This window comes from Gracilinanus agilis, chromosome 4 (genome assembly GCF_016433145.1).
Source record: "Gracilinanus agilis isolate LMUSP501 chromosome 4, AgileGrace, whole genome shotgun sequence".
NCBI lineage: Eukaryota > Metazoa > Chordata > Mammalia > Didelphimorphia > Didelphidae > Gracilinanus > Gracilinanus agilis.
Window position 1 is genome coordinate 58415175 of NC_058133.1, and position 14635 is coordinate 58429809.

At 43.2% G+C, this 14635-nt stretch overlaps 1 protein-coding gene across 1 annotated transcript in view; it reads right to left on the bottom strand.

The window, feature by feature from the left end:
• Positions 1 to 11702, bottom strand: part of LMX1A (LIM homeobox transcription factor 1 alpha) — a 191022-nt gene extending 179320 nt beyond the window's left edge. The window contains exons 1-2 of the mRNA XM_044674451.1: positions 11627 to 11702; positions 8630 to 8816 (exon numbers count right to left, since the gene is read on the bottom strand). Coding sequence (XP_044530386.1) covers positions 8630 to 8816; positions 11627 to 11702 — 263 coding nt within the window. The remainder of the gene's footprint in view (positions 1 to 8629; positions 8817 to 11626) is intronic.
• Positions 11703 to 14635: the final 2933 nt, after the last annotated feature.

Genomic DNA, 14635 nt, shown 5'->3' on the forward strand with positions numbered 1-14635 from the left:
AATATGGTTTGGGGGGGATATCCCCCAGGAGCCCAACATTGCAGTATTTAAGGGAACTTTAATGAGCTTAAGAGACTAATCTGAAGCTCAGGGTTTTTTTTTTAAGTTGTTTTGTTTTGTTTTGTATTAAATCCTTTTAAAGGCTACTTAGGCTAGGATAGGGAAGAGTGAACTTAAATGTGAGTCAAAGAAAGGATGAGGTGTAAGGGAGGGGGTGGGGCTGGTTTGGGAAGTGAGGGGCATCCAAAGAACCCCTTTTTGTATGGAAGAAAGATGGTGACAATTGGTTACTCCACTGAGGGCTGAAAAGTTGGACATTCTTCTGGAGAAGCAAGAGTTATAAACATTCTACCCAGAATCCCTATCACAAAATCTTCTTTTCCTGTGTTAAATGTTTCCTACTTCTTTATTTACTGTGTGTATATATACATACATATATATAGATATACATACAATTATAAAATGCATTATATAATATATATTATATGATATATATTCTTTTATATTTATAGTATATATACATGATAAAGATAAGAGATCCCAAATACAAGATCTGGTGGAGGCTTTAAGGACCACCTACTTCTGTTCCATTTTACAGAGGTAGAAACTGAGGTCTAGATATGTTCAATGACCTGCCCAGTTTCACCCATGTTGTTAGCAGTAGAAGCCAGAGTCTTTTGCCTCATAGTCCAGAATTCTCCCCTAAAACATGGTTCCTCCTAAATATCAGGTGTCCAATCTTTGGTCTAACCATAAACATCAAGAGTCTCTCTAAAACATTCTAACACTCAAGCTTTCCTTAGTCTAATAAGAGACAAGACCCAACCCAACCAGCCAGGGTAAAACGAACATTGGCAGGCATTCAATAAGCAATAATAATTGCTAAAGACAACGATGACCACAGAAACCTCCAAATCTGATAGTAAAATTCCTTAGCACTCAACTCAGGCTGAGGAAATGACCGAATGTACAGTACAACTGTTTGATGTTTCAGAGGCCAGTACATATTCTAGAGATAACCCTCAGTCAACATCTTACCAAGATGGTAAGCTCATTGATCTTCTAGGCACTGAGTTCATTGGACACATACATATGGCCTTGGTATTTACACAATTCCAAGTTTTTGCAACAGTAAAAGTCAAAGAGAAAAGAGAAGAGGGGCCAGCTGGGAAGCTCAGTGGATTGAGTGTTAGGCCTAGAGACAGGGGGTTCTAGGTTCAAATCTGGCCTCAGCCATTTCCTAGCTGCGTGACCCTGGGCAAGTCACTTGACCCCTATTGCCCACCCTTACCACTCTTCCACCTATGAGCCAATACACAGAAGTTAAGGGTTTAAAAAAGAGAGAGAGAGAAAAGAGAAGACATTTGGAAAGGGATGGGCAAAAAAAAAAAAATCTAGATTGAGTATGAAGTTCAGACCCAGCAAGAGGGATGGGTATTTTTACTAAGCTTCTTTTTATGCACAGTCTAATCTGCCTTGTCAGACATGGAAGGCCAACTCAGTGTCTGCCAAATACTTATCAGTGCCTGTCTGTTATAGGATAATGATTAAAAAACAACAAACCTAATGGAGAGGAGTATGAGGGACAATGTGGAGAGAACTATAATCCAAGTTTATTTGCAGTTATCCAAAAATAGGATCCTCACATCGGAATCCTGAAAGGCTGTGTGAGAGCTAGCAATTTCATGTGACTTCAGTTAAAGGACTAGAAGCAGCATCAGCCCCATAATGTATTTTTAGTTGCCATGACATTATGGTGCAATTATAAGTGGGGGAGCTGGCCATGGTCTCATTAAAGGCTTACTAATCCATGCATGGCTGTCAGGTGTTGAGCTCAAAAAATTATTTTGTCTCTAGTTCAGCACTGAAAGAGAGAGGCAGAGAGACAAGAGAGAACTGGGGATGGGGAGGGTCTTCCCCATCTGCCCCAACTGCCCAGATTTCATTATGCACTGGGATGGAGCAGACACAACCAGAGAGATATTTGGGATAAGGCAGCAACAGTTTTATTTCATAAGAAATGTCTTAACTGACTTCAGGGTTTTTGCTTTATTTCAATTGGCTCTACTGTCTAACTCCCAGAGAAACTTAATCCCCACCCTAATTCCCATTTTATTTATTTTTCAGTAGTGTGAAAACAAACATGTAGCTAAGATTACAATGTTTACGCCTCCTTTTCGCCAAAATAACACTAATCCCCCTCTGCTAATTAATGCCAGAGCCAGAGCAATTTTATTAACTTCAACTTGGTTAAAGTATGGTGATAGTAGTTCATGTTTAAATTAAAACAACAATTTGACATTTGAAAGACATCGGCTTTGTCTCCACCGAGTGGGTCTGCTACCTTTCACTGAGATGCTGGTTCACTTTAATATATGACAAAAGACACAAAGCTCCTATCCTCACTGGTCAACTATGACATAACTAATTTTAATTGCAATAAGTCAAATCAGGCACCCTGCACTGTCATTCAAAGAACTCAGGGGAGAATTTAAATCATAGTGAACACTAAGCCTGCTTCTCCCTGAGGTGCTAGAAAACATGCCTTCCTCTGAACACAAAGGAGAAAGGAACCTCTTGTATATTCCCTCTGATATTTTCTCCCAGAGTCTAGCGGACATTTAACTCCAGAAGGGAACTGGTCTCTCCCCCACCCCAAACCCCCCAAAGCCTAAGGGGCTTCCAAATATAATGCTTTTCTATTCTCCCTCTGGGAAACATAAAGCAAAGTGATATGGTAAGTCCTTGGAAGCTGATGCTCAGCCCTAGAGAGAGGAAAACACCTCTGGAAGAGAGGAACATCATGCTTCTTTGGAAGAGGAAAAAAAGAGATTCCCTCCTCCCATATAAATAAATCTCCAATGAGCTTCCCTCTGAAGGTTTACAAGAAGACAACTAATAATTAATAATAGCTTACATTAACTGGGCTTTAAGGTTTACAGAGCACTTTATACACATTATCTCATTATCAAGAGCACACACAAAATCAAATTAAAGAGCAACAAAGAATAACCAAGGTTTCAAATGATAATATTTGCTGAATTGATTGGAATTGAATTAGAATACCTATCTGTTTTAGATGTTTTGAGGGGTAGATACAGATGTTCTTTGTTTTAAGAATATTTTTCCAAATGTATTTAATAGTCTAATTTTAAAAAGCAACATAATCGATTCTTCTGACTTGGTACAAAAAAATCCAGTGGGGTGTGTGTGTGTGTGTGTGTGTGTGTGTGTGTGTGTGTGTGTACATATTATATGACACCAAATATATTTCTTATAAATTTTTGGAAGTTTAAATAATACTTTAAAATTCTTCCCACTTCCATACTTCCCAACATTAGAGTCCAAATCTATTCTTGGGTCTTTTGTTCCCCTTCTTTTCTTTTAAATTGCTGGTAATTTAGCTAATGGAACTGTGTTAAGAAGAGAAACAATATTTGTTCAGAATCATTAAAAAGCTTGCCCAGTTTAAAACAACAAAAAGTCTCCCAAGCATTTGTGTCATTATTTTGCTTAGCCCAAAGGTTAAAAGCCAGATTAATGAAAGAGGTGAGAAATCTACGTGGGGGGAAAAATCTAATCACAGAGGTCTATTCTGGGAAATTTGCTGCAAAGTAGAATGCATGGCAAAAGCATTGGGACTTCCAATATGTCCAAAGAGACTGGAAAACCTATTCAAAAAGGTTTCTCTGTATAAGGATTAAGATCATAGAGGATGTTACAATGCTAGACTGTGGGTAAATTGGAGAGGAGGGGGAATGATATTTGATGTCAATACCAATTTTTTTTTACTTCCAATCCTTAACCTTTATTTCTATATTTCTTATTTCATTTCATTTCTTTCAATTTTCATTTTATCTTTTTCTAGAGAGGAGGAAAGATGCAGAAAACACCTCTGAATAAGATAGTTCTCTGTCACTCTTTACAGCCAAGAAAAATCAAATCTACATTTCAAAAAAATAAGAATCTCAAGACCAAGGTGGAGCTGGGCTTATGAGATGCAGATCAAATGAGTCCCCTGCAATTTAACCAAGCAGTCAACAATTTATTGCCTTGCTGTGTTTGATTTTTTTATATCCCTTAAATTTTATTGCCCCAGGAGCCAAGCAAAAAAAGATAAAGTCAAGCAAAACAAACAATTGCCTCTATAATTTCATTTGTGGCTTCCTTTTATGAGTAACTGCATAACTAGTTGTGATCTCCAAGTAATGTTACTCTAACAAAATCAAATTGAATCCACTAACCCTCACACCACACCACTACACACACACACACACACACACACACACACACACACACACACACACACACACACACACATATCCTCTTTCAAATGGATAAAATGTAGAATTGGTTTATTCCAAGTCTTAATAGAGATCCCTATCTATTTTCACTGCAGGAATGCCAATTATATATCCAGGTCCTTGTAATATTCACTTTCTTTCTCCAGTAAAATCCCTTTCTTCCTATAATTGTTCCATTCCAAAAATGAGAGAAAGGGGGAGGGGGAACAACACAGAAACTCTCCCTCTGAAAAAATGTTTCTCAAAATGTTTCTCAAGGAGATTCGCTGACATGTGGGGAGTTATGATATTGTGGGAACAGGCGATGATGACAGCAAAACTAGCCCACATAGCTCCTAGGATGTCTAAAACAATCTAAAGGATGATGATAAACTTCGTATGTAAGGGGAAATAGCTTAAGCCTGATGCACCCAGGCTTCTATCACATGAAAGAAACGATATAAACTTGATTTTGACATGGGATCTCTTCCAGAAATCTTAATTATCTATTGTATTACCACATTCCCATTGTTCAGCAGCCCCTTCGATCCCTGACTTAAGTCCAACCAAAGCACTTGTTTGGAAGTAATTCAGCGAAAACTCCAAACCAACCAGATCACACTAGAGAACAACAGTTGTGTAAGTAAAAATCCCTGGATTGGAAGGAAATAACGATGATTGTCAAAAACTTCCTGGCTTTCTAAGGCAGTAAAAGACAGTATTTCATTATCTAGATTTGTAACATCTGTGTCAATTGTAGATGGCATAGTCCAGCCTCATAAATAAATGCAAAACATAAAGGAATCCATATAAAAGTTGGACAAGTTACTCTCCTCATGGGAAGTTCATTGGAAGTAAAAGTGAATGGAATCAGAACCTTTTCCTCTATGTAAAGTGCTCAGCATAGTGTCATCCTAGCACCCAGTAGGGACATAATAAATGTTTGCTCCTTTCCCCATGTCTGTCTCCTACATGATCTGGAAGAAGGCTATTCCCTTGGTCACTGGAGTGTATGATACCAAAGTTCAACAACATAAGTATCCTATAAACTCTTAATTGAGCAGTGGTCCTTCAAAGATATTGAAACAACTTTTTGATTCATTAAGAAATAGCGTCAGATTCCTTGTCAGGCTTGTTAGAGAAAGCAATTTGATAATGGAAGAAACTTCACACTCTTTAACTAGTTGCTTGAGATCATGGAGCTAAAGGGAATGATGCCACTGAAGAACCATGTAGTATTCAAATAGAACATTACTCAAATTGCCCTTATACAAAATAGTCATCCCTTATCTTGACTTTTTGTAGATTTTCCCCCCAATGACTCAATTAATACAAGAACATTTTTTACATTAGATTGCATGTTCCTCTGTCTTTTTTTCCTTTTATCATCATCATCATCATCATCATCATCTTCCTGCCACTTATGCCCAATTTCTAACTCAGTCACTGTTCTCACAATTTATCTGGCCTCAATGGAATACTTTTAAGGATTTTTTTATGTCCTCAGGATGGGAATTTCCTTCAACAAGGCAGGTTACAGTCTGTCCCTTACTTGGTAGTAATCCTAGAAAGTTGCTTGAAGCACATGGAATTTTAACAACTTACCCAAGATCACTAAAATAGCAAGCATAAGGCTTGACATTTGAATCCATGACTTCCTGACTACAAGGTCATCAGACTTTTCACAATGTTAAATTGCCTCCAAAATTAAAATTATAGAACTTTAATACTGAAAAAAGCAGGGCAGACAAGGTCTGAATTTTTTAAAGACTTGTTTTATCCACTTATAGAAATCATTTATAAACTCAAAGATGGTAGAGATCATGTCTTTTCAAACAAATTGGGTATAGGGTATAATATATTGCAATATTTTCAATGTAGAAATTTTTCAATATATATTTATGATGGTGATGATTTTGCTTTATTTCATTTAATAAGCTTATTTTAGAACATCTATCAAAGCAGTATGTGCTATTAAAATTGAGGAGGAAAATTTCCTCTAGATACAATATATTCCAGTACTTCTGATAGCCCTCAAAGTTATAAGCCCCACAGATAATAAAAATGGCTTTGTGAGTGGGGCAGAAGCCTGTTGAGCTAATAGGCTCAAACCATGTTCAGAACCTGAACAGTTGGGGGCAGGGAAAGGGAAGCACACCCTAGTATAAAGTGTTTTATGACTATCATTTCTTTTTTACATTGACATGATTCCTTAATGAAGATTTGCCATAAACAACTATGTTGACTTTAAATCCTATCTTTGATTATTCTTTTCTTTCCTTTTTTTTTACAGTAACAAATTGAATAGAAATGCACAACCCATATTCATTTTCAAGCTGCAATACATTGAACTCTATGAGCATGGGCATACTTTGGATTTCAAAAACTGAAAAATGAAGATTTTGTAAACATAATATTAAAATCTCCTGGGGAAAAAAGGCAATGGACCAGCCATTTCAAATAGGCATGGTAGTTAAAATTGTAGGGACACAATATCTCATATTTCCACTTTTCATATAGAGATTTTGGCATTGTATAGTGAAAACCTAAAAGAGAGGGGCTGGGCAACATGATCTTTTTTGGAAATTGTCCTGCACCATTTTCATATGAAAGGGGGGAGGAGGGAGAAAGCAAACCATACTATCTCAAAGCAGCCCAAAGTGATGAAAAAAATTTTCTTATGAGTGTACCCGTTGAGTCTAATTATTAATGTGACAGTGTTTTAGTAAATCTCATTGCCCAGGGACCAGGGTAGAACCAGTGCCAATGTATCTGTTCTTTCTCAATGTCTTTTGTTGTATTAAGACTCCTCAGGCACACCCCTATTGCACATTTTCAATAACACAAAAGGAACTATTTTCCAAACAGACTAATCCTCCTTTGATTCTGCTTAGATACTTTAATCTGTTTTATTCCAGAGCCATATTTAATGACAATTGTGAAATATATGCCTGCACTAGCCACTTCACACAAAGACATAGGTTCAAGGCAGAATCTTTTTCAATGACTCTCATTTTCTCCCCTGCTCTTCCTAGCCGCCTTAAGCTAATGTCTTTATTAAGTAGACATTTCCACTAGGGAAAGCAGCAGTTCTCTCCATGCAATCCCAACTCCCCACTCCAGCTCTGCTGGAACAAGGAAATTCCTCTCTCTTTTCCCTAGCCTCATCCAGCCTGACTCATTTATGTGAATTCAAGAAGCTAACATCAGCCTTTTCTTTAGTTGCTGCCATAGCTGGAACCCCCTTTCTCTCAAAAATGTCCCAACTCCTTTAGAAACAATGAATCTGAACCTGTGACTGACAAGAATCATATTAACTGGGAAAGAGATTTAGGGTAAGGGCAGTCTGAGCAGGGGGTGGGGGCCTCGGAACCTCTTGGCTCTAGTCTGAACTGTCCCCAGGATCTGAAAGAATCTGACATTAACTAGGGTAGTCACAAGAGTGCCTGACAGTAGAAGGCAAGGACGATTCTGGGAGGGGCATTAAGGAAGTAACCCAGGAAAATAAAAGTTGCCGGTGGGGTTCTCACATCTCACCTCCATAGTAGCCCCAGAGATATTACCATACTTGGAGATTGGACCTAAGGAGTTTAGCAGAGTGTAAACAATTTACTAAATAATCCGGAGGTACATACAGCCTTTCCCATTCCCCCCTGATCTGAGACTGCTAACAGCAACCAGTTTCAACCATGGCCCAGTGATAAAACCAATTCCATTCATTGCTCTCAAACACACATAAATCAGCATCCCTTTCCTCAACGTAGTTGGGACTCAGACCATCCCAACCACAACTCTTGGGTCAGATGCTCCAGGCAAATAGACACTGAAGGAAAGCTTTTCACCAGGGCACAGAAAAGAAGGGACAAGAGGAGGCAAAGGCAGGTTCAGGAAAAAAGGAGCGAGTCCCTTGGGTTCCTTGGGGAGGATGAAACCTCCCAGGGGCCCTGGGGAATACGTTAGTGGGGTTCTTTTAAGTGAAGAGAACCACAAGTCTAACTTGTCGGGAAAGGCATTGGGGGAATTGGGAGGAGGAAAGGAGAAACAAGAAAAGAGAGGAATAAGGGAGAGACCGTGGTTCGATCCATTGGGAATTAGGACAGCAATGAATCGTGACTCCCGCAGCTTCGTGCGTGTGGGTAAGTGGTGCTAGTGTAGTCACGTCCGGGCTTTCTGTTTTGTGGTACTTATGGGTATATTTTGGTGTCTCCCAGGATGCCCCATTCTTTACACATGAGTGTGCGTCTGTGGGCTTGTGTAGAGCTCCACGAGCGTCTGTCGCCACAGACAAAGCGACTCTCTGGGCCCGCTCCGGGGGCCCTTGGGGGTGGGGGGATGCCGCCACTTACTTCTCATAGTCGTATTTGCAGTAGAGTTTCTTGTCTCTGTAGAAGCAGGTGGTCTCCAGGGGCTCTTTGCAAGAGGCGCACTGAACACACTGTTCATGCCAGAAGCTGTCATTGAGTCGTAGCAGAAATCTGTCCGAAATGACCCGCTGACAGCCCTCACAAACCGACTTGGGATTCACAGCTCTCCCTGCAAGCAGACAGATCAACACTGGGAGATTGGCACCGAGGGCCATCGAGACCCGCGCCAGCCCCTTCTTACCCTCCCCTGGGCTCGCCACCCCCGCTGCTCCAGCCCGAGCCGCCGCTAGGTTTCTGAGAGGCACCTAACTTCCTACGACAGCAAAGACTCCACTTCCCAGACAGGGTTCGAGCCAGAGAGTCAGAGAACGAATTAACTGAGCTGGCGAGAGCTACAGAGAAATGTCTGAACGAAATTGTCCTTTCTAATTAACTTGGACCATTGGAATTCTGAATTCTGTTTTTGTTTCATTCTTACCCTACTGGAGGAAGGGGGCGGGGTGCAGAGAGAGAAGGCAGAAACTTACATGGGGGGGGGGGGGGAAGGACTATGGAGGTATAAACACAAGCTCATGCCGCTTAGGCAAATGAAGATTAATCCGTAATTAAGGGTTGGGTTGGATATCCTGATTCTGTATTAAGTTCAGGCGTTTGCTTACCCGTGTGGATGGAATAAAACGGTTAGAAGGTGAAACGATTTTTTAATGAGATGTATTGCGAAAGGAATGATTATTTATCATTATTATTATTATATTTATACATATATATACATATATATTACTGCCAATACCCCCCAGGCATTGGGACTTCACGCGTGCGTCTCAGCAAACATAATTATTTCTCTCAACAACGAACCCACAAAATTTCAGCCTCCAGGATTATGGATGGGGAAGTCCCTTTTGAGTTTGGTAGCTAGACAACAAACCTAGCAAAACCTGGGATCAGGGTAGAGATAGAAAGCACCCCAAAGAAGCCCGATCGGACCAAAGACTGCGCTCAACCCCTGGGCAAGAAGAACGACGGGTTCAGGGTTAGGTTCCGGAGGCCCAGCACACTTTTGTGAGACTACAGCAAATGGATAAAAAGATGAAGGGAACGAATACTTTGTAGAAAATGCGAAAGGAATTATCTTTCCCTCTCCTTTTAATAAGATGCGTCCCCCTCCTTATTCTAACAGGACTTTTGTGATGGGGGGGAGGGGTATGTTTGTTTTTGTTTTTGTTTTTCCTTTTTCTTTAACTCCCTGGTTTTGTCCTCTTTCACAGCTATAGACCGAAGCACGGAAGACATTTTTTGAAGTTATTTAAGTGCCTGTGCTCTCGCAAACGGATTCAAGCCTTTTTCCGTGTTTGTCTCTGACTTTTTTTTTTTTTTTTGAGAAGATGTGAAGAATGCTTGTGCATGAAGTGGCAGAGGGAGCCGTAAAGGGGGAGCAGCGAATATCCCCCATCATTTAAAGGAAAGATTGTCCGACACATGAAAGCATTGCACTGAACTACAGTAGAGAGATATGGTTCATTGAAATGCACGGTTTCCTCCTTGGATTTTTGAAAATCTCATGATCACTTCTCCGTTCTGGTCCAAGAATACTTTTAGATTTATAGATAAAGGGGGAGGGAGGGAGAGAGAGAGAGAGAGAGAGAGAGAGAGAGAGTCTCCCCTGGGTGGTAGAAAGAGGGGCAAAGTTATGAATTCTGTTTTTTTGAGTTCGAAGTGAAATCGAGGAGTACCTGGGTTGCCCAGAGCTCAGGAAGCTGTTCCTGCTTGGGCCAGGACTCAATTTGTCCGTTATTTGGTTACTGAATGAGTTTGGAGAAGTTGGGGAAGAGCAGACAGAATAGCGGGAAATGTCCAAGAAGTCACATTCTTCCCTTCAAATGATTAATTCAGCCAAACTTGTCTTTCCTTCTCATTCTTTCCCTGTTGGAAGCTATAGAATGGTGTAAACATTTAAAAAATAAAAACGAAATTATCTTATAATAATAATATAATCTTCAGCTATACTCTCCCCAGCCCAGCTGAGAGAGTGAGAATACTCAGCCACCACTTTTGGATCCAACTTGTAAGGAGCTGGAAGTTGAAAACAACTCTTTTCTCAGGATCCCTAGGTTCACTTCTCCCAGGCTAGCTGAGCAAAACAGACCCAAGAAGGTCTGCGGGAAGAAGGGAAAAACGGAGTCCAAATTGTGGCAGCTCCCTCAGGCCTGGGAGACTTCAGCAGAGGTAACCCAAGGCTTCCAGCTTCAGATCCTAGAAGTAAAAGCCTCTGGAGGCCAATGCCTTCCGCGATAGGTTCTAGGTGAGACTTCTTATGGCTCTATTCATTTAAAAGAAGCCCAGTGAAGTATTTCACAGCCCCTCGGCCCCAGGGCTTCCAAGTCCGGGTCGAGGACAGGAAAGCCAAAGAAATAGCCTCGAACTTGAGTAGCCCCTGAGTCTGACCCTATCTGACCAAGGACAGAGGAAAAGGCCTCGAGATACCCCCTCCTATATCTTCCCCCTCCCCAAGATGTAGAGATCCTGGGAGAAGTAAAGCCAGAAGAAAAGGGGGAGCCTTTAGTAGATGTCGATCTGCAAAGTGATTAAAATAGAGGGGTTTTAATCGCTTGCCACTTTTGGAAGAAGCTGCTGGTTCTCTGGCTCCTCCCGGGGTTGGGGAATTCTGCATTCTGTGCTCGGGATTGGAGAGGCTGATGTGGTTTCGGGGTTTAGTTTGGTAGGGAAGGAATACCAAGTGAGTTGCGTTGCTGTGTGTTATACTGAAGGGTACTGTATTTATCTTCAAGGAAGAGAGGCCGAATCCTCTTACTTTCTATAGGAATCCTAGCGTTCCCTAACTCCAAAGGAATCCTAGAAAGTTCTCTCTTCGGAGGCTGCCCGAGCTCGGCCCTCAGTTCAGGTAGAGGTCCAGAGCCAAGACTTCTGGAGGGGGTTGGGGGGACACTGGGGAGTCGCGGGAGACCCCTCGTCTCCACTTACCCAGCAACGAGGAAAACGAGGCCGAGGTCTCGATCGCGCTCTGGAAGTTCTCTTCCATCTTTAGTCCGTCCAGCATGGTGAGGTTTCCGGGGACCAGGGAATGGGAGGGGAGGCGACCTGGTTGGAGAGGAAGAGTAGAGGGACTTGCAGCTCCCCTCGGACTAACCCTCCCTTAGGCCGACCTGGACACAGCACAAGACAGGCGCCACACACCCAGGGGAAAGGCAAGAGGGAGTGTCCGAGTTAGACAGAAAGAGGAGAGAAGAGAGGAGGGTCTAGAAGAGAGAAACATTGCCTGGAGGGGGGAGGGAGGGCAGAGAAGGGGGTGGGTACAGTGGGAGACAGGTCACCGAGAAGGTGCATGGGCTGAATCTGATTTCTTTAATGACAGAAAACTGGGTGGTCAGCCCTCCTCCCCTCTTCCCACTGCCCCGGGGTACCCCAATTTTTCTCTTCACCCTTATCCCCCCAAATCGGAGCACTCTTAATCCAGAAATCTGCTCCACTTCAATGTGCTCACTTTTTTTTAACCCAAACACCTACTGACAGTCTGGCTGGGGTGGGAGTGGGCGGCGCGCAGTAAAAGAAATAGAACTCGAGGGGTTAGCCTCCCTCGGTCTCTCTGCTGAATCTGGATTCTTGCACGGGCTTTCCAGTCCCACCATCCACCCTCTCCTCATCTCAGGCTCCGCATCGGCCTTCACCTCCTGACAACTGGAAGAGTCTCAGGACTGAGATGAAGAGAAGGTGGCTTGAGCTAACCTTTTTCGCTCTACCGCAGGGGATTGGCTGACCGGGGATGCCCAGCCACTAGTTCCAATAGTCTCACTGAGGGGAAAGAGGTGGCCCGAATGGGGGAGTCGCAGGGCTGCGGGGTGCCAAGAAAGTCCTATCCGCCGGGCCAGGCCAGGCCAATTCTTCGGGGGAGGAAAGAAAAAACTTCGGGGAGGAGACTGCCGGGTTTCAGTATTGGACGCATTTCAAATAAACTTTGCACAACACAGAAGTTCGTGAGCCGCTAGACTGGGGCGGTGGAAGCGAACAAACTTACCTGATTGGAGAGAGCCCGGTCCGGGTAGGACAGACAAGCAGCCCGACTCCAGCTAGTTGGCCCCAGCAGGGTAGCGTCCAGGAGAGAGAGCTCCACAGAAGAGAAGTCCGACCCGTGGAGACTGCAAAGCGGGGTGGGCAGCCGAAGGCGGGTCTGGCCCCCTGCTCCACCGCCACTTCCCAGAGTGGTTGGCTTCCCGCTAGCCCCACCGACCCGGCCACGCTGCCTCCACTCGAGTCTTGGGGCACAGGGAGACTCGCCTTCCCGGGTTCCTGCTGTCCTGGCCGTAGCCGCCTCGCGGGCCTAGGGACCTCTTAGTGAGCTAGCCTCTCGGAGCCAGCTACCGGATGGAGCGACAAGGGGTGCGGGTTCGGATCCTCTCTCCTTCTAGCATATCCTGAGTAGCTGCTCGCTCTCTCTCTCTCTCTCTCTCTCTCTCTCTCTCTCTCTCTCTCTCTCTGTGTGTGTGTGTGTGTGTGTGTGTGTGTGTGTGTGTGTGTGTGTGTTGTGCTCTCATGTAGGAGGGAAAGGGGGAAGGGGAGGGTCGGAAGCAAGTCCCTTGGAGGGGCTGGGATCAGCCTGGCTCAGCGTGTCCGAAGCGATCTGGCTTACCTCCCAGCCGGGGGCACCTCTTCGCCTCACCTAACAAAGTTTCCTCCCCTCCACGTGTAACTGCTACCTCATTGCACTCTCGCAGCTTCACTCTTCTGAGGGCCCCTCAGAGGGAGAGAAGAAAGGGCTCCACTCCACCTGGACGGCTTTATGCCAGTGGCAGCAGCGCGGACTTTACAACACACGCGTGCCTGCCTTTTTACCCCTATCCTGGTTTAGGTAATGCTAAGCCCACCCGTTTGCTTGCAATCGTCCTAGGCATCATGCAGGTTTGCACAGCTCTGGTCTCCTCCGGAGCTCCTTTTGCAGGATTGCATTCCGTTTTCTACCTCTCCTGACACTTGGGCTTTCTGTAGAAAGTTCTGTTTTTTAGGTAACCAAACTGCGAGGCGGGATGGTCAGGTCACACAACTAGTCAGAGGCTGGCTGAAGTCCAAAAAGAGACCTTGACTGAAAAGCAGGGGGCCTGGATGATCAGTTTAGTCTTACCACTTACCAACTGTGCAATATATAGGGAGTCATTGCCTTTTGAGTCTCAGTTTCCTCATCTGCAAAATGAGGAGATTGGATTTTTCAAAGATCTCTTTCAGCTTTAATACTCTGTGGCTCCAGCTTCTGTGCTCTAGAACTATAGCAAAAAACTAAACAGGTAGTGATCAGACAAGTTATTCCCACTGGAGAAAACAAAGTAGGAGGAGAGTTTAAATATATCTCTGTTATATCAGGCAGGGTTAGATTATGCAGAGCATGGTGCCATTCCATTAATATGATCCATTCAGCAACCCTGGAAATGTAGTCACCACTTTACTTTTCAAAGTAGAGAAGCTAGCAAAAAAATAAAAAAATAAATGAAATCCCCATGAGCTATGGGGAAGAAGTGCAGCTCAAAGCCAAAACATTTTCTAATCCTGATGAGGACAGGTGTGTCCTGACAGGACCCTTCCTATGCCAATCACATAGTTCATGGAAGTGGTACAGCAGGTGGGTAGGAGCCTGGAAGATAATGCCTGACTGTACTTTTTAATAAGGTTTCCTCCAAATTAGTCCATGTGCTCTGCACAACAATCCTGTAAAGTAGGTTGGTCAGATATGATTATCCCAGCCTATTTTACAAATGAGGGAACTGACATGTGGATGTTTCTGTCTGCTAGCTAGCTAGTAGGAGGGCTTTTGTATTCAGATCCCTGTCTTCTACCTTGTAGGCTGCTGTTATTTGTATCTACCCAGGTGGAGCAGGATTAAAAGGAATGATAATCAAGAGAAAAATCAGTGGGAAATATAAGCAGTTTTCAGCCAAAGGATATGAATAGATTAAGCAAGAGAGAAAATATCAAGTGGGCAATCTA